The sequence below is a fragment of the Salvelinus sp. IW2-2015 genome, linkage group LG4q.1:29 (assembly GCF_002910315.2).
Source record: "Salvelinus sp. IW2-2015 linkage group LG4q.1:29, ASM291031v2, whole genome shotgun sequence".
In the NCBI taxonomy this organism is placed as follows: domain Eukaryota; kingdom Metazoa; phylum Chordata; class Actinopteri; order Salmoniformes; family Salmonidae; genus Salvelinus; species Salvelinus sp. IW2-2015.
This window is the reverse complement of record NC_036842.1, coordinates 58,684,843-58,709,501: the sequence shown is the minus strand read 5'-3', so window position 1 is coordinate 58,709,501 and position 24,659 is coordinate 58,684,843. Positions and strand designations below refer to the sequence as shown.

The following is a 24,659-nucleotide window of genomic DNA, read 5'->3' as shown; positions in this document are numbered from 1 at the left end:
GCCTCCCGGGTGGCGCAGTGGTCTAGGGCACTGCATCGCAGTGCTAGCTGCACCACCAGAGTCTCTGGGTTCGCGCCCAGGCTCTGTCGCAGCCGGCCGCGACCGGGAGGTCCGTGGGGCGACGCACAATTGGCATAGCGTCGTCCGGGTTAGGGAGGGTTTGGCCGGTAGGGATATCCTTGTCTCATCGCGCTCCAGCGACTCCTGTGGCGGGCCGGGCGCAGTGCGCGCTAACCAAGGGGGCCAGGTYCACGGTGTTTCCTCRGACACATTGYTGCGGCTGGCTTCCGGGTTGGAGGCGCGCTGTGTTAAGAAGCAGTGCGGCTTGGTTGGGTTGTGCTTCGGAGGACGCGTGGCTTTCGACCTTCGTCTCTCCCGAGCCCGTACGGGAGTTGCAGCGATGAGACAAGATAGTAATTACTAGCGATTGGATACCACGAAAATTGGGGAGAAAAGGGGGTAAACATTTTTCAAAAGTTCAAATTGGTGAAGTGAAATGTTAACATGTTACATGTTAAAAATAATTATAAAAAATAAAAAACGGAAAAGTGCATATGTATTCACCCCCTTTGCTCTGAAGTCCCTAAATAAGATCTGGTGCAACCAATTACCTTCAGAAGTGACATAATTAGTTAAATAAAGTCCACTTGTGTGCAATCTAAGTGTCACATGATCTGTCACATGATCTCAGTATATATACACCTGTTCTGAAAGGCCTCAGAGTCTGCAGCACCACTAAGCAAGCGGCACCACCAAGCAAGCGGCACCATGAAGACAAAGGAGCTCTCCAAACAGGTCAGGGACAAAGTTGTGGAGAAGTACAGATCAGGGTTGGGTTATAAAAAAATATCTGAAACTTTGAACATCCCACGGAGCACCATTAAATCCATTATTAAAAAATGGAAAGAATATGGCACCACAACAAACCTGCCAAGAGAGGGCCGCCCACCAAAACTCACAGACCAGGCAAGGAGGGTATTAATCAGAGAGGCAACAAAGAGACCAAAGATAACCCTGGAGGAGCTGCAAAGCTCCACAGCGGAGATTGGAGTATCTGTCCATAGGACCACTTTAAGCCGTACACTCCACAGAGCTGGGCTTTACGAAAGAGTGGACAGAAAAAAAGCCATTGCCTAATGAAAAAAATAAGCAAACATGTTTGGTGTTCGCCAAAAGGCATGTGGGAGACTCCCCAAACATATGGAAGAAGGTACTCTGGTCAATTGAGTTTTTTGGCCATCAAGGAAAATGCTATGTCTGGCGCAAACCCACCACCTCTCATCACCCCGAGAACACTATCCACACAGTGAATCATGTTCGCAGCATTGTCTGTCACCAGTGCAAATACCTTCTGTGGTCCAAGGTCATTGATGTCGAGACCGGTGTGTCTGTTGTCCCTTGTGCCTGTGCTCTTGTACAATACTGGTTGAGGGGTGGAGAGGATGTAGTTAATTATTCCTTGCCCAAAAACATTCGACCACCCATCAGAGATGATTACAATACAGTCTGCTTTCTCAATGATTTGCTTGACCTTCACTTGAACACTGTTGAACTCTGCATTCAGCAAATGAGTAGATAAAGCATGTCTGGTTGGAGGGGTGTATGCTGGGTGAAGATCATTCAGAAATCTCTTCCAATACACATTGCCTGTGAACATCAGAGATGAACCAGTTGTATACACAGCTCAAGCAAGACATTCATCAGCATTTCTCTGACTACGTTCCTCCATTGAGTCAAAATAACTTCTCATTCCAGGAGGACCATGAGCTGTTGCTATCGATAAGGTGTCTGCTTCATCATTTTCACCTCGAATAGACGAAGAGGGAATTTTGTCAGAGGTTGCTTGTTGTGAGTGCTGAGGGAACTTTATGCACTTGGCCAGATTATTCTGCATCTGTTGCATTCTTCACATATGATTTGGCACAGTATTTGCAAATGTACACAGCATTTCCTTCTACATTAGCTGCAGTGAAATGTCCCCACACATTAGATTTGGCCGTGGGCTTTTCTGTAAGGATTAGAGATAATATAAAAAAAAAAAAAAAAATAAATAAAATTGTTAAGCAGTTAGATTAAACAACTCCTTTGTAAGATACATGTTTTTAAACGAACATGTATGGAAACAGGTGAATTAACACTCCTCAGTTAGTAGGCTCAAGCAAGTTAAACCCACATGGTAGCAAAACTAACTAGCAGATTGTTAACAAGTTAGAAATGATTTAAACACACTTTGCTGTAGGCTATTTACTAGTTAACAAAAATGATGTATGTATAAAATACACTGCTCAAAAAATAAAGGGAACACTAAAATAACATCCTAGATCTGAATGAATGATATTCTTATTAAATACTTTTTTCTTTACATAGTTGAATGTGCTGACAACAAAATCAACAAAAATGATCAATGGAAATCAAATTTATCAACCATGGAGGTCTGGATTTGGAGTCACACTCAAATTAAAGTGGAAACCACACTACAGGCTGATCCAACTTTGATGTAATGTCCTTAAACAAGTCAATGAGCTCAGTAGTGTGTGTGCCTCCACGTGTGATGCCTCCCTACAAGCCTGGGCATGCTCCTGATGAGGTGGCGGATGGTCTCCTGAGGGATCTCCTCCCAGACCTGGACTAAAGCATCCGCCACTCCTGGACAGTCTGTGGTGCAACGTGGCGTTGGTGGATGGAGCGAGACATGATGTCCAGATGTGCTCAATTGGATTCAGGTCTGGGGAAGGGCGGGCCAGTCCATAGCATCAATGCCTTCCTCTTGCAGGAACTGCTGACACACTCCAGCCATAAGGTCTAGCATTGTCTTGCATTAGGAGGAACCAGGGCAACCCGCACCAGCTATGGTCTCACAAGGGGTCTGGGGATCTCATCTCGGTACTAATGGCAGTCAGGCTACTCTGGCGAGCACATGGAGGGCTGTGCGGCCCCAAAGAAATGCCACCACACCATGACTGACCCACCGCCAAACCGGTCATGCTGGAGGATGTTGCAGGCAGCAGAACGTTCTCCCGGCGTCTCCAGACTCTGTCAAGTCTGTCACATGTGCTCAGTGTGACACTGCTTTCATCTGTGAAGAGCACACGCCAATCTGGTGTTCTCTGGCAAATGCCAAACGTCCTGCACAGTGTTGGGCTGTAAGCAAACCCCACCTGTGGACGTCGGGCCCTCATACCACCCTCATGGAGTCTGTTCTGACCGTTTGAGCAGACACATGCACATTTGTGGCTGCTGGAGGTCATTTTGCAGGGCTCTGGCAGTGCTCCTCCTGTCCTCCTTGCACAAAGGCGGAGGTAGCGGTTCCTGCTGGGGTTGTTGCCTCCTACGGCCTCCTCCACGTCTCCTGATGTACTGGCCTGTCTCCTGTAGCGCCTCCATGCTCTGGACACTACGCTGACAGACACAGCAAACCTTCTTGCCACAGCTCGCATTGATGTGCATCCGGATGAGCTGCACTACCTGAGCACTTGTGTGGGTTGTAGACTCCGTCTCATGCTACCTAGAGTGAAAGCACGCCAGCATTCAAAAGTGACCAAAACATCAGCCGAAGCATAGGAACTGAGAAGTGGTCTGTGGTCACCACTGCAGAACTCCTTTATTGGGGGTGTCTTGCTAATTGCCTATAATTTCACCTGTTGTCTATTCATTTGCCAACAGCATGTGAATGTATTGTCAATCAGTGTTGCTCTAAGTGACAGTTTGATTTCACCAGAAGTGTGATTGACTTGGAGTTACATTGTGTTGTTTAAGTGTTCCCTTTCTTTTTTTGAGCAGTGTATATTCACCCAGTATTGTAATAAAAATATACCAGAAAGCATGTAGTTCTTGGCTCAGACAGTGTAGTAGTGTGGGCTCAATAGCATCTCATTAGTGTGCAAGATCTTGAGAATCAGCTGCACATGTGATGGAAGAGTGCACTGCACATGTGATGGAAGAATACACTGTGCATGTAGAGGGTTGCAATTCCATTGAATTGGGGATAGTTGAACCAAAATATGCCAAAAGACCTAGAATTGCCTTATGTGTATCCCACCAAAAAGGTTCATTGTTACAAGCTACAGTTTTTGACGAATTTAAGCAAAATTCCCCAAAATCCCGGGCTTAACTTCCCATTGAAAATTTTCCGAAAAAATCTGGAAATTTACTGGAAAGTTTCCGAGCCTTTGCAACCCTATTTCTACATCACCATCTCCAAGTAGAGTGTGTCCTGTATTGTACTTCTATAGGAACTGACAGATCCCGGCCTTCAATAAAAAACAGCACAAGTGAAAAACGGACCGGCAGTGCAGACAGTGTGCTGCTTCACATAGAGACAGACTGGGGACTCATGGTTTAGGATTTGGCATGAAGTGAATACAGTACTAATGCTGTTGATAACAGTGGAGGTACAACACTTCACCAATAGAGACCAGCAACTAACTAAGACCTAAAGACTACCACTCAGCGTGTGGAAACAAAACAGGGCCTTTCCTTGTTTATATTTACATCTTTTTTTTAATTCTCTGTAATCAAGTCGTGCTCTGGATGAGGAGAGTTATTCTGGTCGGGTTATTTTTATGAATTTACACAGTAATTAGCTTGGCACACTGAGTGTGTGGTTTGTACTGCTGCCTGGCTCTGGAGTAGAATTGGCCTCCACTGTAATGGACCTCTCTCTTAGTAAGGAAAGCTTTTGTCGTCCCTATAGGCTAGCTAACAGAGACTAGGGGGAGGCCAAGTAGGGGGAAGTCTCTGTTGACTTTAATTGTTTTACTCTTATCCAGAACAATTTGGTCTAAGTGCCTTGCTCAAGGGTACATCGACCTAGTCTGCTTGGGGATTCGAACCAGCAACCTATCGGTTACTGGCCCAACGCTCTTAACCGCTAGGCTACCTGCCACCCTTGACCTTAGACCTCTGGTTTGTAGTTTTTACAACAGATGTGGGTGTAGGCCTACATACTGTACGACGTGTGTAAGTGTTTGTGAGCGGCATGGTGTAAATCAACACGATACGTTGGCCTGAAAGTGTGTTCGTTTGGCACTTGCATCTACTGTAATGTCTTCACAGGCTAGTTGAGAAGGTTCAGCTCATCAATCCACTCCCCCTGCTGGCAGGCACACACACCGCCCCCGAGCTGCAGTTGCCATGGAAACCCACAGCCCAGAAACTCCCTATTCTCCTTGATGTTCTACCTGATATGTCCATTAGACCAGAGTCAGGCTAGAGGGAGTCGCCCCCGCCCCACTCCACACACATCACAGACTAGGTAGACCAAGCCCCTAGCACCAGCTGTCTGTTAATACCAGGGTGAACACTCCGTACAAAGGAGTCCTCATTACTGCACCACGCGCCAACGCTGTTTCTTTCCACCGAGAGCACCTTCCTTTTCTCCTCTAAAGAGACGGGGAATTACACAGCAGGAGCCTCTGATGACCGAGTCTCAGTGCCTCTCCTGTCTGTGTTGACTGGCTGAGTGGAGAGCAGAGGTCACAACGGGTGGGTCACTATGGGGCTCTGGGAAGGAGGGTCAAAGAGTGTTCATTTAGATTATGTTATGTACGACATACTGTATTTTGCAAAGGTCAACAGAGCAAGCATTCTGGCTGTCCAAATGTCTTTGCTGATGTACGTGCAACGAGGTGTCTGTGATATGCTATGTAGGTGTGTCGACTCGCGGTTTGACCTGCGTTGGTTTATCATCACAACCTCTTTGTGGGTTTGATTTGACCTGCCCACTAATTTTCCACATTAGTCCACGTCAACTGACAAGAACACGTGTCTGTCCTCTCTGTCCTCAGGTGGCTATCAAGTCCATCCGGAAGGAGAAGATCAAGGATGAGCAGGACATGGTTCATATCCGCAGGGAGATAGAGATCATGTCATCCCTGAAACACCCCCACATCATCTCTATTTATGAAGGTAGGGTGTCTGTCTATATGCGCACACACACACACACACACACACACACACACACACACAGCTTTAAATCTCTTCCTCCTTCCCCCTGCCTGGTGCTGCTCTAGGATTGTCATGTTATGGCAGGCAGATGTCATAATACAATCTGGACCTCGGGTTTTGAGATGTTATTCATCTTTTTCTTCTCTGTCTGAGCCCAGTGTCTTTCAGAGAGTGTGTGTACACGTGCACGTGTGTGTGTCGGGGGGGTCTGTGAGGTTTTGCCCCTCTCTCCCACATCTGAGAGGTCTCCTCTTGTGTCTTCCGCGGTCTCAGGGCCATACATCTGTTAGTGCTTAGAGAGATCTCCAGCTGGGAGCCAGACTGAGACTGAGGAGAGTAGGAGGGAGAGCGGGCGAGAGAGAGAGACAGAGAGGGGGCTAGCCCTGAGCCTGACTCCACAGATATGCACAGGGAGGAGAGGCCCTGAGCTCACGCTAACGCCACATCCATACAGTGTATCTCTACCCTCCAAGAGACAAAGGCTTCGCTCATGTCTTGTGTTGCATATTCGCTCATTTGACTTGACCCCACACCTCCGTTTGAGAGGGGAATTCTGATCAACAGAGAATGTTGATGCAGCTGACATTACCTTACATTTTCAATCCAAGTTTGAACCACAAATGAACCGCCATTTCAAAGGGCAGTTAAACACGGAGTCAACATCAGACAATTGCCTAGTACCTATTTCTATATCCCAAGTCGTTCAAAAACAGTTTTCTCTGCCACGTCAGAACTGTTGTGCCACATCGCCTAACAACAGTGCCCAAACCGGTTGACTATGACTGTTCTGATTGGGTTCAAAGTCTACCAAACCCCACGTGTTGGTGACCAACAGTCAAACAGAGACATTTGTCATGGGAACGGGCCAGTCGTCTGTGAGTGTTGTGGTTATTGTTTTTTAACCAAGTTTGTGTGTGTCTGAGAGGCTGATTAGGAGAACACTTCTATAAACTAGCTCATAAGGAGACGGGGTGCTGCTCCCTCCTATGCGTGTGCCGTGCAGTCAGACCCACTGTCTGCTACCAACCCGTGCCAGTCGTTTCTTTGGAGAGGTTGCCTGGTTTCTGGTGTTTCTCTTGTTTACTGTTGTGGGCTGGCCTCCGACCAGAATAGCGTTGCAAATGTATAGACACACACATGTGTATCCGGCAACACCCGTGTCAACAGCTAACTGCTTGTGTGAAACAAAGCTGAACCAGATGTGCAGTGTTGATAGATTTTTTTGAAAAATATATTTTTTTGCATCCATCAGCAGGCCTGCGAGCAATTAAAGCACATTTGCTTGTCGCTTCGAGCATAATTCATAACCTCATAACTCAATTTTAAAGGAACAATTTCAAGACAAGTCTTCCTGAAGCAGTCAATATGGTCCATTCCGTTTAAATGGTATTCACAACGACTATTTGTGTAGTGTTTTGTGTTTTGTTCCCTAGCAAACTTAAAGGCTGTGAAACAAGCCTGGTGTGACAGTGACAAGCACCTCCCTCTGGTTTAGAAAAGACAGGACTTTAAGAAGAGAGATTTCTCCTACTCATTCTCTGGTTTGAATGGAAACAGCTCTGCCTTATGAGTACTGTACATTGCCCTCCTTGTGAAATATGACAAAGCACTAAATGTCCATGTTAAAGGCCTCTGTCAGACAACACACATTTAAACACACAAAGTAAATGTTCTTTGTAACTCCATTGTCCTCTGCTCTCCGCTGAAGTAGCGATTTAGCGTGACTCTCATGTCAACAGCTCAGAGGGCTAGGCCCTAAGCTGACCAAGCAAAGTCCAGGGCAGTGGGACAATAGGTGCTAATTAGTTTGATCTGAGACCTGCTGGCCGCGGAACAAAGAAACAATGAGTGACAGACGGAGGGGGCAGCTAGCTAGCTACCCATCCCAGCGGGCCGTGGATAACACGCCTCCGTTATGTAAACCAGGTAATTATCCCTGTGAATCTTGGGGGGCTGGCACTCAATCGGACCCCCGCCACGGCTCGCCGGAAGGGTCGTCCCGGGTCGAAGCTTTGTCAGCCAATCAGATCTGCCTGCCCTGCCCGGCGGAACAGCCACAATCAGGGAGGGTTACCATCAATCAGCATCAACATGTTTTTACCACAGGATTATTCTCTGGAGGGGAGGGGGAAGAAGAGGGGAGGGGTGGGCCTGTGAAGGTGCTCGCTCATGGGTGACTAGGTCTCCACCCTTGGAGCCCCTGTTGTGTGTGAAAATACATTGACAGTTCTCATCCCTCACATGGTGCACTGCTGTTGGCACGGCAACATGCCCTGGCGGTAGACGTAATGATACATGGGAGGCTAGATAGATAGTGGTGGAACAGGTTGTCCTGTGTCTAGTCTGTAGGGCGTTGAGGCTTCCTATCTCTTCTTCATGTGAATAGGGCTTAGTGTGGGGGCTTGGAATGTGGGAGAGAGTGGTGAAAGTTAGTGGCATGATGAGAAGTTTATGATTTACTGTCCAGGTCAAGGCAAGAAGACACTATGGACCTTCTGTTAACTAGGCCCCCTCCTGTATTTATCTTCTATTTAACTTCTTCCCTTCTCTTCCTTTCTCTTCCTTTCTCTACTAGTTTCTTCTAGTCTCTTATGTCCTCTCTCATGTCCTCTTCTCTCTGCTCTTCTCCTCTCCTCTTATGTCCTCCCCTCTCATGTCCTCTTCTCTCCTCTCTTCTCCTCTCCTCTCATGTCCTCTCCTCTCCTGTCATGTCCTCTTCTCTCCTCTCTCCTCTCTTCTCCTCTCCTCTCCTCCTAGGTCCTCTCCTCTCATGTCCTCTCCTCTCCAAGGCGTTTAGCTGATTGCTAAAACACCCCCTCCCTCCCAGAAGTGTTGTTAAGACTCAAGCCAGACACATGAGGTGGGGTTGGTGGTGATGTAATGTAATCAGAGATGCAACGTGCTCTGGAGTTTGAACACAACCAGTTTGCTGTGAATCTGGCAGAGATTCTCATCTAGATGATATTCAACATGTCCACTGAGAAGATGAAGTAGATTTTTCCACAAATGTTTTGTGATGAAACCTCTGCTTTGAAACAGATGGTATCTGTCTGTGTGTCCGTGCTGACTGAAACAGATGGTATCTGTCTCTGTGTCCACACTGACTGAAACAGATGGTATCTGTCTGTGTGTCCATGCTGACTGAAACAGATGGTATCTGTCTGTGTCCACGCTGACTGAAACAGATGGTATCTGTCTGTGTGTCCACGCTGACTGAAACAGATGGTATGCTGTCGTGTCCCGCTGACTGAAACAGATGGTATCTGTCTGTGTGTCCACGCTGACTGAAACAGATGGTATCTGTCTGTGTGTCCACGCTGACTGAAACAGATGGTATCTGTCTGTGTGTCCACTGCTGACTGACAAACAGATGGTATCTGTCTGTGTGTCCACGCTGACTGAAAAGAGTGGTATCTGTCTGTGTGGTCCACGCTGACTGAAACAGATGGTATCTGTCTGTGTGTCCACGCTGACTGAAACAGATGGTATCTGTCTGTGTGTCCAGCTGACTGAACAGATGGTATCTGTCTGTGGTCACGCTGACTGAAACAGATGGTATCTGTCTTGTGTCCACGCTGACTGAAACAGATGGTATCTGTCTGTGTGTCCAGCTGACTGAAACAGATGTATCTGTCTCAGTGTCCACGCTGACTGAAACAGATGGTATCTGTCTCTGTGTCCATGCTGGACTGAAACAGATGGTATCTGTCTCTGTGTCCATGCTGACTGAAACAGATGGTATCTGTCTGTGTCCATGCTGACTTAAACAGATGGTATCTGTTCTGTGTCCACCGCTGACTGAAACAGATGGTATCTGTCTGTGTGTCCACGCTGACTGAAACAGATGGTATCTGTCTCTGTGTCCATGCTGACTGAAACAGATGGTATCTTGCTGTGTCCACGCTGACTGAAACAGATGGTATCTGTCTCTGTGTCCACGCTGACTGAAACAGATGGTATCTGTCTGTGTCACGCTGACTGAAACAGATGTGATCTGTCTGTGTGTCCACGCTGACTGAAACAGATGGTATCTGTCTGTGTCCACGCTGACTGAAACAGATGGTATCTGTCTGTGTCCACGCTGACTGAAACAGATGGTATCTGTCTGTTGTCCACGCTGACTGAAACAGATGGTATCTGTCTGTTGTCCACGCTGACTGAAACAGATGGTATCTGTCTGTGTGTCACGCTGACTGAAACAGATGGTATCTGTCGTGTGTCCACGCTGACTGAAACAGATGGTATCTGTCTCTGTGTCCAAGCTGACTGAAACAGATGGTATCTGTCTGTGTGTCCACGCTGACTGAAACAGATGGTATCTGTCTGTGTCCACGTGACTGAAACAGATTGTATCTGTCTCTGTGTCCACGCTGACTGAAACAGATGGTATCTGTGTGTTGTCCATGACTGAAACAGATGGTATCTGTCTCGTGGTCCACGCTGACTGAAACAGATGGTATCTGTCTCTGTTCCAGCTGACTAAACAGATGGTATCTGTCGCTGTGTCCATGCTGACTGAAACAGATGGTATCTGTCTGTGTCCAGCTGACTGAAACAGATGGTATCTGTCTCTGTGTCCACGCTGACTGACAGATGGTATCGTCTGTGTGTCCACGCTGACTGAAACAGATGGTATCTGTCTCTGTGTCCATGCTGACTGAAACACGATGGTATCTGTCTCTGTGTCCACGCTGACTGAAACAGATGGTATCTGTCTCTGTGTCACGCTGACTGAAACAGATGGTATCTGTCTGTGTCCACGCTGACTGAAACAATGGATCTGTCTGTGTGTTCACGCTGACTGAAACAGATGGTATCTGTCTCTGTGTCCACGCTGACTGAAACAGATGGTATCTGTCTGTGTCCACCTGACTGAAACAGATGGTATCTGTCTGTGTCCACGCTGACTGAAACAATGGTATCTGTCTGTGTCCACGCTGACTGAAACAGATGGTATCTGTCTGTGTGTCCACGCTGACTGAAACAGATGGTATCTGTCTGTGTCCACGCTGACTGAAACAGATGGTATTGTCTTGTGTGTCCACGCTACTGAAACAGATGGTATCTGTCTGTGTGTCCACGCTGACTGAAACAGATGGTATCTGTCTGTGTGTCCACGCTGACTGAAACAGATGTATCTGTCTGTGTGTCCACGCTGACTGAAACAGATGGTATCTGTCGTGTGTCCACGCTGACTGAAACAGATGGTATCTGTCTCTGTGTCCAGCTGACTGAAACAGATGGTACTGTCTGTGTCCATGCTGACTGAACAGATGTATCTGTTGTGTCCACGCTGACTGAAACAGATGGTATCGTTTCTTGTCCACGCTGACTGAAACAGATGGTATCTGTCTGTGGTCCATGCTGACTGAAAACAGATGGTATCTGTCTCAGTGTCCACGCTGACTGAAACAGGATGTATCTGTCTCTGTGTCCATGCTGACTAAAACAGATGGTATCTGTCTCTGGTCCATGCTGACTGAAACAGATGGTATCTGTCTGTGTCCATGCTGACTGAAAACAGATGGTATCTGTCTCTGTGTCCACGCTGACTGAAACAGATGGTATCTGTCTGTGTGTCCACGCTGACTGAAAACAGATGGTATCTGTCTCTGTGTCCATGTGACTGAAACAGATGGGTTCTGTGTCCACGCTGACTGAAACAGATGGTATCTGTCTCTGTGTCCACGCTGACTGAAACAGATGGTATCTGTCTGTGTCCACGCTGACTGAAACAGATGGTCATCTGTCTGTGTGTCCACGCTGACTGAAACAGATGGTATCTGTCTCTGTGTCCACGCTGACTGAAACAGATGGTATTCTGTCTGTCCACGCTGACTGAAACAGATGGTATCTGTCTGTGTTCCACGCTGATGAAACAGATGTATCTGTCTGTGTCCACGTGACTGAAACAGATGGTATCTGTCTGTGTGTCCACGCTGACTGAAACAGTGGTATAGTCTGTGTGTCCACGCTGACTGAAACAGATGGTATCTGTCTCTGTGTCCACACTGACTGAAACAGATGGTATCTGTCTGTGTGTCCACGCTGACTGAAACAGATGGTATCTGTCTGTGTGTCCACGTGACCGTGTCCATTCCACTGCTTCTGCCTCTTCCAGTGTTTGAGAACAAGGACAAGATCGTGATCGTGATGGAGTACGCCAGTAAGGCGAGCTGTACGACTACATCAGTGAGCGCGGCCTGAGCGAGAGAGAGACACGACACTTCTTAGACAGATAGTCTCTGCTGTGCACCACTGTCATAAGGTAAGATTCTGTAGAGAAACACACACACCACACACACCACACCACCACACACACACACACACACACACACACCACACACACACACACAACACACACACACACACACACACACACACACACTTCTGCTAATCAGACGCAGGGCGAAATATCAGAACCGTGTGCCTATAACCGATATTATCCCTCACATTGTCAAGCAGTCTGATTTTAGCTATGCTTTCCTTGGCCTCTTGGTGTTCAGGGACAGATTCAATGCAACCAGTGTCACCATAGTGCGCTGAGCAGACCCAGTCCTGCCGTGGTTCCTGGGTCCTCATCTGCGGTCATGTCTCCATGTCCCGGATCACCCCTCGCTCAAACCGGGACACTCCATCATCTCTCCCCCCCATAGAATGGATCCTGGCCCACACCTCTCCTCTCCTCTCCTCGACCATGGTCCTCCAGAGAGGGTGGATGTCTGGCTGCCCCCCCCCATAGTTATCATCTCTACAGCTGGGATAGGATGATGTCATCTCCCAGCATAGATAGGGGAGTGGAGACAGCAATCACAGCGTATTGGGAGAGTCACGAGTGGCAACCGCACTGAGGGGGGGGGCGAAGTAGCGTGGGGTGGGGTGATATAGTGTGGTTGACTGACACAGGAAGGAAGTGCACTGTGAGAGGGCTGATTAGAGACACCTCCCCCACTCTCCAATCAGAAGCATGTGAACAAGTGTTCCCTGTCACTGCTAACCAATTGAAGACGCACAGCACAACACAGAACCCGGCCACAGCTGTAATGAAGTCACCCCATCACTTCCAGATCTGAAATGGCTGCATGTGTTTCCTGTCCCTGTGTGTACCACATGTTAGTGCCTGCCTTGAAAGGGTCACTAACTACAGAGTTGTTTTTAATCCGGGGCTGTTGTGAGAACATGATTTATCTGGGTCCGTAATTACAGGCTCTTTTTTTTATTGTGACACGTTCGAGGGAAAATATCAGCAGATGTCAACACAACGACGATAGAGTGTGAGGCAGGGAAATTAAACAGCACTAAGACCAATTGGCCCACTCTGACTCTATCCCCTGAGAGCAACACAGGAGTTTGTTCTCTGTAAATCACCACACCGTCAGCAAGCAGATTGAACTGCGAACGAATGGCCCTCTACTGTACCGACCTAGAGCCAACCGATGGACTGTTTGTCTTTCACAGAACGGCGTGGTGCACAGGGATCTGAAGCTGGAAAATGTGCTACTGGATGAAAACTGTAACATTAAGGTAAGAAAGAGTCATTTTTAATCAGCTCTACAAACCTTGCTTGTGACCTTGGAACAGAGTCTGTAAATGTTTAACAGAGTCTGTAACTTTGAATGGAGTTTAGATATGCCGGTGCTTGAAGGTGTCCTTTCTGTCACCTTGTCAGTGCCATGAGACTTAGAATGACCTTTGTGATGATGTTTTACCAAACCACTATGATGTTCTGTCTCCGTCTCCCCGCCAGATTGCTGACTTTGGGCTATCCAACCTCTACCATAAGGACAAACTGCTGCAGACGTTTTGTGGCAGCCCGCTCTACGCATCACCGGAGATAGTCAACGGAAGACCCTACCACGGCCCAGAGGTAGGGACTAGGCACCACACAGGTCAGAGGTCACAGACGGACACAACGAGACTGGGTATCTTTTGTCCCTGGGAGAAGTTATTACTAATCTCCTGGACCTGGCACTGTGGGGTTGGAGTCCCAGAGCTAATAGAGAGAGAGCGAGAGAGAGAGAGAGAGGCATTAMGTCTCCTCTTTGATGGGATTACTCCCCAGTCAGTTACTACTCCCAGCAACGCTCACATCCTCAGTGGGAGGCCTCAGATGGTGTCTCAGCTCCCTTTGAAGACTTTACATTTCCAGACTTTAGGAGTTACACAGACAGGCCCAGTAACTTCACTGCCAAGGATGGGTGGGACTGAGAAATTGTTTGGTTGAGAAAAAGGGAGAGAGAGTGACAAAATAGCCCCAAACTATTTATTGACTAATTCCAAAGTAATTGATCTTCAGGGCGTTTCCCGAATTGCAAGAAGAGTTGTGCTTTATAAAATAAAGTCGTAATTTTATATAATTCACTGTGCAAAAAAACCCAACAGAGATTGTAATTAAAATGGCAGAACCCAGTTGCTGAAAATCCACAAATTACAGCTAACACAAAAACAGAACACAACAATGGCACTCGCTCTGTCTCACCCTCCCAGCGGCCTTGCCAGCCGACCAATGACAGAGGAGAGGTCTCAGTCAGTGAACCAATGACAGAGCGGTTCCAGGGTGAGGTATTCCTGGCTTTGGCCCTAGAGGAAGTCCAGTCAGTATGGAGCTGCTGGGGCAGCCCTATCTAATTTCCTGTGCCCTGACAGTCAGTCCCAGACCTCAGTCCCAGCGCTGGGCTGGCTATAACCCTGTGGCCATCAACAGCCAGCCACATTCCTCCAGGAGTCTTGTCCTTCCCTTCCCAAGCCTGCCGTCTGGCTAATCAGTGGCTGGCAGTGTGTCTCCTGAGATCTGTCAGGGCCAGGATATCACAGCTCTGCCATCTCTGCTGGACTCATTAACCACCCTCTCCCCCCCTCCCCCCCTTCACCCTCCATGCCCCAGACACTGGTCTTACATAACCCATTTACTAAGAAAGCCACATTGCATTAGGTTAGTGGTCACAAAGTGCAGGCTTCTGGCTGACACACAGACAGAGACAGAAAGTAAGACAGAGGGAGAACTGGAGAGTTCTATCTACATGGAAACAAACTGGCACACTCCCGACTCCACACTCTGGTGTTTATCACTGTTTCTATGGCTGAGYGGATGGAGAAGGAAAGTAGGGCCAAGAGCAATATGCTATAGCTGTGCGGTGCTTACAGTGTTTCAGCTGTTGCTACACCACAGCTACGTTGTTCCAGTTCAGACACAGTGCGCTCCTTGTTAATGTTTTGATAATCTGTTGCTAACTCAGTAATGGCATTGAGCCTCATTTATCAGTTACTGGAAATTGGAAAAGGGAAATGTGAGATTCCTTTTCAACTGCGTCTCCGGTGACTGTTTTAACTGACTGATCTCTCACGTTCAGTCTATCTGATCCTGATCCTGATCTGTGTAGAGACCTGTCTATTGACACGTGTGTTTGTATTGCTGTAGGTGGACAGCTGGGCTCTAGGGGTGCTGCTGTACACCCTGGTCTATGGGACCATGCCGTTCGATGGAGGAGACCACAAGAACCTCATCCGCCAGATCAGCAATGGAGAGTACAGAGAGCCCACCCAGTCCTCAGGTGCAGAACAAAACCCTCAACCTACACAGTCGAAGATCTAGTCTCCCTCTATCTATACACTCTCTACTCTACACTCCTAGAGAAAAGGGTTCCAAAAGGATTKTATGGCTGTCCCCATAGGAGAACCATTTTTGGTTCCAGGTTCCCTCTGTGAAAAGGGTTCTATGTGGAACCCAAAAGAGTTTTCTACCTGGAACCAAAAAGGGTTCTTCAAAGGGTTCTCCTATGGGGACAACCAATGAAACATTTTAGGGTCTAGATAGCACTTTTGTAAGACTGTATACAGTAAGTACACTGTCTAAGTGCGGCCCACAGCCCCCCTTTTGAAGGCCCTCGGATCAATCCCCCCCCAACTTACTGTTGCGAGTTAGAATAGTAGAATACACAAGGTGCAATTTGGTAATGTGGTTGTGCATCAGCAGTTTCTCTCTTGTTCTGTCAGTCACTGACAGTCAGTCAATTAGCCCGTGTCAGCTAACATTTGTTAGATTGCTAAAGGAGTTTAGCAGCCAGCTATCTAAACTTGTTATCATGGTCAAATTACCGGCCGGGCTCCCGGGTGGCGCAGTGGTCTAAGGCACTCCATCGCAGTGCTAGCTGTGCCACCAGAGATTCTGGGTTTGAGCTCAGGCTCTGTCGCAGCCGGCCACGACCGGGAGGCCCATGGGGCGGCGTACAATTGGCCCAGCGTCGTCCGGGTTAGGGAGGGTTTGGCCGGCAGGGATATCCTTGTCTCATCGCGCACTAGCGACTCCTGTGGCGGGCCGGGCGCAGTGCACGCTGACCAGGTCGCCAGGTGTATGGTGTTTCCTCCGACACATTGGTACGGCTGGCTTCCGTGTTGGATGTGCATTGTGTCAAGAAGTAGTGCGGCTTGGTTGGGTTGTGTTTCGGAGGACGCATGGATCTCGACCTTCGCCTCTCCCGAGTCCGTACGGGAGTTGCAGCGATGAGACAAGACAGTAACTACTACCAATTGGATACCATAAAATTGGGGAGAAAAAAGGGGTAAAATACGGGGGGCCCCCGTTGATCTTTCATTGTCAGTCTCACTCAGATATCATATTCAAAACTGCAAGCATTCATCTCAACCCTAAAGCAAAWTATGTAGAATTGCATGAAATTGGCTGTAAAACAACTCAGTTTCCTCTCTGCCCCATGGCAAAATGAGTAGAATTGCACAAAATGGACTCTAAAACGTACAGTACATTTCTCTGCGCTGTAAAGACAGAGGCCACTAACGTTGCCGTCCCTGGTCTAAGTAGAACTATTATTAGATAATACTGTAGCAACAATAAAACACTGAAGTGTAACCCGGCTCATACATGCCTTCTGCTGTGCTCATATCCAGAATGTCAGTCTATGCTCCCCTCATGTTGCCCCTCCCAGATGCCCGCGGTCTGATCCGTTGGATGATGATGGTGAACCCAGAGCGGCGGGCCACGGTGGAAGACATCGCCAACCACTGGTGGGTCAACTGGGGCTGGAAGAGCAGCGTGTGCGACTGTGAGACACAGCGGGACAGCGGCACCTCCTCTCCCATGCTGGCCCGCTTCATTGACTGGCAGAACCGCACCGAGCCCCGGCCGGGAAAACCCACCACCCTGCTGCCCCTGCTCCTCCGCCAGCGTCCCAAGAAGTCCAAGAAGGAGAATGAAGTGGGGGATGGACCCCACGGTGGAGGGGAGGGGGACAAGCCAGGGCTGAAGAGGCCCAAGGGGATTCTCAAGACCAGGGTGACGGAGGAGCAGCGCTCGCCCAGCCTGGAGGAGGTGGAGCTGGGGAGTGGTGGAGCGATGATGGGGCTCAGGCCAGCCAAGGGAGAAGGAAGCTGCTCTAGCCCCGATAGAGAGGAGGAGGAGGAGGAGGAGGAGGAGGAGGAGGAGCCTGCCCTGGCAGGGGGCTCGCCAGCTAAGATGGTGCCCACCCTCCCCAAGAAGGGCATCCTGAAGAACAACCAACAACGGGAATCAGGGTACTACTCCTCCCCGGAGCGCAGCGAGTCCTCCGAGCTGCTAGGGGGCGCCACCATGTCCCTGGTCACCGCCTGCAGCTCCCCTCCTAGGAGAGTGGTGGGGAGGAAGGGCATCTTGAAGCGCAACGGGAAGTATTCCACCTACAGCGGTCCTCCCTCAGCTGGTGCTCTCGGGGAGCCTTCCTCGGGGGTTGACTCAGGCCTGTCCCGTAGCCAGAGCCGTCCGTCCAGCATGGTGTTGGAGGACGACGTCGTGTCCCCCAGACTGTCCCCTGACTGGCCCCCCACCGCCCCACACCGCCCCAACATCAGGGCCTGCGTGTCAGCCGAAAACCTGCTGCAACTGGCCAGCTTCAAGGGCTTCCAGGCGGCCCCACCGCTCCACGGGTCAAAGTTCAGCCGGACCCCCAGAGAGCTGGGGTCCCCGGGGGACAACGGCAGCTTCTCCCTGCTGGGGGACCTGGACGACATGACTCAGGTGTACCAGCAAGCTCTGGACATCAGCAGCAACCTCACCTAGCCGGGGAGGGCCCGGGGGGGAAGAGAAGAGGCAGCCAGCTGGCCAGGCTGAGGCTATAACATCTGTCTCTGTTGGTGTGTATGTACATGAATGTGTATGTCATTGACAACCATTGTCCAGTGTGTGGCTGGGATAGCCTGCCTACACTTTTTGGGAGGTTATCATTTTCTTACCAGGAATTGAATCCTTGTTAGAAACTATATCATACACACACTCAGACATACACTATTATGCACTTCTCAGTCAAAGGAAATTCAGTTAGCAGAGTTTTCAAACGATGTAGAGCGAAAAACCACTGGCACGAGAGAATGCCACCCAGCCTGCCTCCTCCATCCGCCCGTAGACTTTGCTGTATTCAAATGTTTACATATTCAGCAAAAGGCAAGTTAGAATCACAATTGCAGCAACCAGAAACTGGTTGGCTCTCGAAGCGAGCCATGAATTGAGTTGGAGTTTAAAAAAGCACCTTAAAACTCACACAGAGCACATGTTTTTGTGATCTTTTACTTCCWGTAAAAAACAAACCAGGGTCTTGCTCCATAATAACTGACAATGTTAATTATTTATTCATACTTGTGTAGATTTTAGTTGAATAGAAAACTGGTGGGTTCTGGCAGTACTGGAAGAGTCCAAAGCTCATTGTCTCCAACCCTTTGTGTGGATTGACATATATAATTATTATGTTACCCATTAAAATGAAACATGTATACATGATATATTAATATGGCCGCATATGTAAAACATGCAGCTATGTATATCACCATAAAAGCGCATGTCCTATACATTAGCATATGGTATTAGGGAATATGTAGGAAGTGCCTTTTAGATCCATATAAAATTATGTATGTCATTTCCTGAAAGTGGAGAGAGATGGTTGCCAGGCCAACCTGTAACCAGTTGTGCTGTTTTGATTCATATACATGTGAATGTGGTGAGAGAGACCCAGGACTTTAATGGAACCCACAGCAGCCTATAGCCTTACACAGTCACAGGTCAGGGGCCACACAGACCTGAAACAGCAGTCTATAGCCTTACACAGTCACAGGTCAGGGGTCACACAGCGGCCTATAGCCTTACACAGTCACAGGTCAGGGGCCACACAGACCTAAAACAGCAGTCTATAGCCTTACACAGTCACAGGTCAGGGGCCACACAGACCTNCTATAGCCTTACACAGTCACAGGTCAGGGGCCACACAGACCTAAAACAGCAGTCTATAGCCTTACACAGTCACAGGTCAGGGGCCACACAGACCTAAAACAGCAGTCCCGTCTCCATCCCCCATTAAACACTGTCAGGAACAAGAACCAAGCCCAGAGAGATGACCAGCCTTTTCGTGCAGTGCTTGCTTGTTTTTTTGTTCCCCCATAGATGTGTCAGCAGTTTGGGGATTTGGTTTAAACACACGGCCTGGCCAGGCGAGCTGGAGGGGTCTGGAGCTGCTCACCTTAGTGAAGGTAGATGGCTCAGATGCCCTCTCATAGCCCTGGAATGTCCTTGGCAAATAAACAGCCATGTCTGTGGTTGTTTTGTCTGTCTGTTTATAGTGCTGGAGTTGCCTCTGGTTTGAGGACTTCTCTCTCAATTGGCATAACTTGGCTACAGAGTCATACCCGCTGGAAATGGCAAAGAAACCCTACACTCTTAGAAAAAAGGTTTCCAAATTGGTTCTTCAGCTGTCCCCATAGGATAAACTTTTTTGTCTCTATGTAGAACCTTTTTTGGCTCTAAGTAGAACCCTTTTGGAACTGAAAAGGGCTCTTCAAAGGGTTCTCCTATGGGGACAGCCGAAGAACCCTTTTAGGTTCTAGATAGCACCGTTTATTTTTTCTAAGAGTGTACATGTCATGTGTAGACCCACACAATGCTCAGGTTGATATTTGTGGATGTTATAGCCTAGTTAATTTTTAACCCAGGCGCCCCCTCCCACTCCACAAAGGGCTAAGCAGGAGGATTTGTTTCAGTGCTCTGATGACACAGCACATTCCACAGACAATGGCTGGAGACGTGTTGGTGCGGGAGATGTTATCGGCACCTGGCAGGGGGGGTTCTGTGGTGTGTGTGCTGTCAGGCCTCCAGCTGTGTGTACAGGGCAATTATGTCAACTTAGCATAATTAGCCAGCTATTGTTTCTATTAGAGGAAAGTAGCGTGTAGCAGAGAGGAAAATGATGGTGGAGTGAAAGTGAGAGGTAGAGTGTAGTAGAGGTTTGAGTGGGGAACAAGTGTTGGAGGGAAACAGAAATGTTCCTGGWGATGATGAGATTTGAGAGGCCTTTCCTGTTGGAAAGGGCGAAAGAGTTGAAGGAAACAGATATGTAGACTAGTGAAAGTGACATAGAGAAAGTGAGTTTGAGTAAAAAGAAAGGAAATTGAACTTWAAAAAAWWAAATAATAATTTAAACCAAAGATGAGAAGAAGCTTCAATGATTCAGGGGATGAAATGGATTGGGTACTGTATGTGCCCCTGGAACTTTTAACCATAGATGGGAAACCCCATATGAAAATGAATTCATTTTACAACAATAATAGTCTGGCAGGCGTTTGTTATATTTGTACTTCAGTGTTAAGAAATTGTTTTAAGCCAAACGCTAGAGGCTGTTAAAGCAAGTTGTGTCATAGGCTGAGTGTGTTCTGTGGAATGTGTTTGTGTGGCGTGTTTAGAATGGCCTTAGTGTGCAACACCTTTTCAACCCTGGGATGGGGCGTCAGATCTGTGACTGATACTTCCGATATATTATCAGAACATGTGTATGGGAAACTATAGCAACCCCCAAGCAGCAGAATGAACATGCTGAATGTTGTCAAAGGTCCGCTGGTGCAAAGTCCTGGGTAATGATTGAAACGACAGACCCCTTCTGTATTATATTGCATTTTATTGCCCTTTGTATTGCCTTTTATTGTCAACTGGATTTACAGTGATAAAATTATACTATGTTAGTATTTTGTTTCATTACGCTTCTGTTTTTGATTCTCCAAAATATAGAAACTTTATATTGCTTTATGTTATGGCAGAAAGTATTTCTTCCCTGAGTTTGGCCGTAAGAGATCAGAGGACTGATCTGACATCAGTGGGATCTGCATATTTCCTCTGTTTTGGTACACCTGAGGGGTGAGAGCAGCTGACCTAAGTTCAGTCATGTTGCGGTGCTGTACCTGTGAACTGACATCACCTAGATAGAGAACCAACTGTGTTATAGAGCCTGGTGACCCAACCACAGAGAACAGGGCCTTGTACATTTGTACACTTCCAAAGAAAGAGGTGCCCATTGACACCCCCCAAAGGGGAAATCCATGGCCTCTTATTATGACCGTGACCTCTCTAAAATGCTAACACATAGCATAACACAGGGATAAACACATACTTGTAGGTGCCATCACATTGACAACCACTTGTTTGACCCCAAACAAGTCATGGTAAGACTCCATCTGTACCAAAGCAGGGAATTCCTAAACTAAGGGAGTGATATCAGGAAAAACAAAGGAAAGAATCTGATTAAACTCTATCTGCCAAACTGGAATTAACTGGTGCATATCCGTTAGTAGCAGAAAGTCTAATCATAGGAAAACTTGACTGGATAATGGTATTAAGACAATAATAATAATAGTATTATTATGTTATTTAAGTATTATTTTTGTTACGGCTCATTCTTTTTCTTGGCTGTTGCCATGGTTCTGATTTTGATTTGGTATCAGTTGGTGAACCTGGACTGCCAAGGTGGTTTAAGTTCAATGCCCTTTCTATCTTTTATGATCCAGGTATTTCTTTGTTGATAATGCTAATTATTATCAAGGTGTTTTTTATACTTGTATTTATTGGTGATTAAGCCATTTCATTTGATGTATAAAGCTACTCTGTCCATGCTTTGGCCTGCTTGGGGATGTGTTCACAACGTAAATGGAGAGATATCATTGTCTGGGATACAGCCTTAAGGGAGTGATGATGTCTCATTTCATTGTGAAAGCATTGGTCGAGTATGTGTTCTGGGAGTTACAATCTGATTTCATCATATATGAATAAGTCTTAAGACATTTTCTGGTGAGGAACCAAACTTCATGTGTCCCTCTGCTACAAACCGTCTACTGTAGTACTGTACCAACTCAAATAAATGGATCACGTCAAAGAAGTTGTGTTTCGCGTCTGTCTTTCTGTGTTCTGTGGTGTTCATTTTTTMGTCTGTCTTGCTTCTCTTGGCATTTAAGTCCTACTGTAATCTACTTGCAAATTGGTAGAATTGGTAGAATCTGACTGGGGAGAACTGGTTGAAACAACGTTGTTTCCATGTCATTTCAACCAAAACATTCAACGTGGTGATGTTGAATCAACGTGGAAAACTGACTGTCATCATCGTCGGGGAATTTCATKTTTTCTTCACCCAACTAACCTAAGTCCACTGACAGGGTGACATTTGTGGTTGATTTCACATTGAATTCACATTAGCTGACAACTCAACCAAATGTAAATCAAAGCTAGACGTTGAACTGACGTCTGTGCCCAGTGGGATCTCTCCGAGGAACTTCAAGGTCAGACAAGAAAGTGAGTGAGTGTGTGTGTCTTGGAGAAAGAATAGTTTCTGTTTGTGAGAGCAGAACTGAGAATCGGTTGGTTGTCATTGGAGAACATTTCTGCTGTGAGGTTCATTTGATCCACTTTAAGAGGGAGTGGATGGCTTGCTGGCTGGCTGGCTGGCAGGCTGGTCTGGCTGGCTGGCTGGTCTGGCTGTAGCTAAGGAGTCTTTGGGCTTTGGTTTCTGATGTGTGGGGCGGCACCCCTGGCTCGTGCTGTCCAGACCAGACAGGGCAACAAGCCCAGGAAGCGAAACATGGTATATCTAAAGTGATCTACAAACTTCTCACCAAATATCATGCTAGGTAGCTAGCTTACTCAATATCTACATGATATAGGGTATAATCTGTCACGTGTTTATATCTACAGGACAACTACTGCACCTGCAGCAGTTTTTAGTCTCAAACATAATTACTGTTATACGTGTTGTGCTTCATAAACTGTTGGGCCCTGAAAACACTAACGAATTCAACCATTCATTACACACCACTATGAATCAGTCTTTTTAATTTGTAACTAGATTCCTGGCATTGAGTTTCCATAACGTATGTTTGGAAAAGCCTCGGAGGGAGAATATCAGAGGTGAATGAACAGGATGAAATAAGGAACTAGAGTGAGCAGCTCTTTGGGATTCGTAGTTTTAGTGAGGTTGGGCTGTGAGCCAGGTTTACCTCAGTGCTGCTCTAAGATCAGTCTTCAGCCAACAGTTTCCCGAAATGAATAGCAGGTCAGAACAGAGATAGGAAGTTACAAAACACTGCAGCTAGGTACAAAAGAATAATACAGCACTTATGTAATAAATCTGATGTCTGTCATCATCTAGGTAAAATAATGCAGACAGTCAGCAATAGCATGGATTAAAACTGCTATGTTCAAATCAGAACTGCACACTATAACTACACTCCTGACATTGATTTGACCCGAGTTTCAAATAATGGTTTTTTCTTCTGGCTTCTTCAGAAAAAACTTTCACTTTTTGACCCTCAAATAAAATGCAGCTGCCCAAGACCTTCTGAAACTAACCCTCCTTCACCCCCCCCCCCCCCCCTCCTTTCTGTTGAAGGTAAGCCTGTGAGTTTATCCATGGATGGGAAGGAGAGGGAGGGGGTTATGACCCAATACGCCAGACTCAAATCCCCATCCGGTCTATATTTTGACCCTGATTCTGCCTGGGAGACATGGAAGTCGACATACTATACATTAGGGTTTGGATCCTATAACGCTTGCCTTGGAGCGTCCAGTCAAAAAGGGACCACTGCTTTTTCCATTCTATTTAACTAAGCTGCAATGGACAAAAACAACCCGTAGAGAGGAATTTGCTGCGTCGGGGTAGAAGAATCTATAAAATGCAATAATATTCTGTTCAGATGACTAGTCTTTAGGCTGAAGAAAAAACGGTTTTTTAAATGAGAGCCAATTAGGAGAATTTCTGCAAATAGAGCAAGAACAGCAGTTGAGATCTGGCCTAGTCGTGCTGCTTGGCACGTTTGGCTGCTGCCTGCAAAGAGCGTCAGGATAATTCCCACTTGTGGGTTTTTAGGGGTGGGTGTTGGTAACACCGAGCTGCCCGTTTCATTAGCCGGAAAAATAAACACAGGGTCGGGCCCAGAGCAGGCCTGAGTAACAGGGGAAGCGTGTGTTTCCTCAGATAGCTGACACGTTGTTTTTAAAAGGAGCTAGGGGCTGTGGTGTGAGTGAAGGCCACTTATGTATACACGCCGGTCCACAAGTTCAGATCTCCCCAGTGTTCCTTTCCCTCTGAGCCACTGTGATAACATGGTGAATGGAGATGGAATAAACACCCTTTCCATCTCCTCCTTTCCTCTATCCTCTCCTTTCATCTCCTCTCCTTTCTCTCCTTTCCTTCCTTCTCCTCTCCTCTCCTACCTCCTTTCATCTCCTCTCTTTTCCATCTCTTCTCTTTCTCTCTCCTCTCTTTTCATCTCTCTCCTTATCCATCTCCTCTCCTTTCCATCTCCTCTCCTTTTCCTCTCTCCTCTCTTTCTCTCCTCTCCTCTCTCTTTCCATCTCCTCTCCTTTCCTCCTCTCTCCTTTCTCTCTACTTCTCCTTCCATCTCCTCTCCTTCCTCTCTCCTCTCCC

General features: G+C 47.3%; 1 protein-coding gene across 1 annotated transcript in view; it reads left to right on the top strand.

Annotated features, from left to right (window-relative positions):
* Positions 1 to 22,118, top strand: part of nuak1b (NUAK family, SNF1-like kinase, 1b) — a 37,070-nt gene extending 14,952 nt beyond the window's left edge. The window contains 8 exon segments of the mRNA XM_070442984.1: positions 5,787 to 5,907; positions 12,068 to 12,112; positions 12,115 to 12,174; positions 12,177 to 12,214; positions 13,405 to 13,470; positions 13,694 to 13,813; positions 15,365 to 15,497; positions 16,887 to 22,118. Coding sequence (XP_070299085.1) covers positions 5,787 to 5,907; positions 12,068 to 12,112; positions 12,115 to 12,174; positions 12,177 to 12,214; positions 13,405 to 13,470; positions 13,694 to 13,813; positions 15,365 to 15,497; positions 16,887 to 17,992 — 1,689 coding nt within the window. The 3' untranslated portion in view covers positions 17,993 to 22,118.
* The last annotated feature ends 2,541 nt before the right edge of the window (positions 22,119 to 24,659 follow it).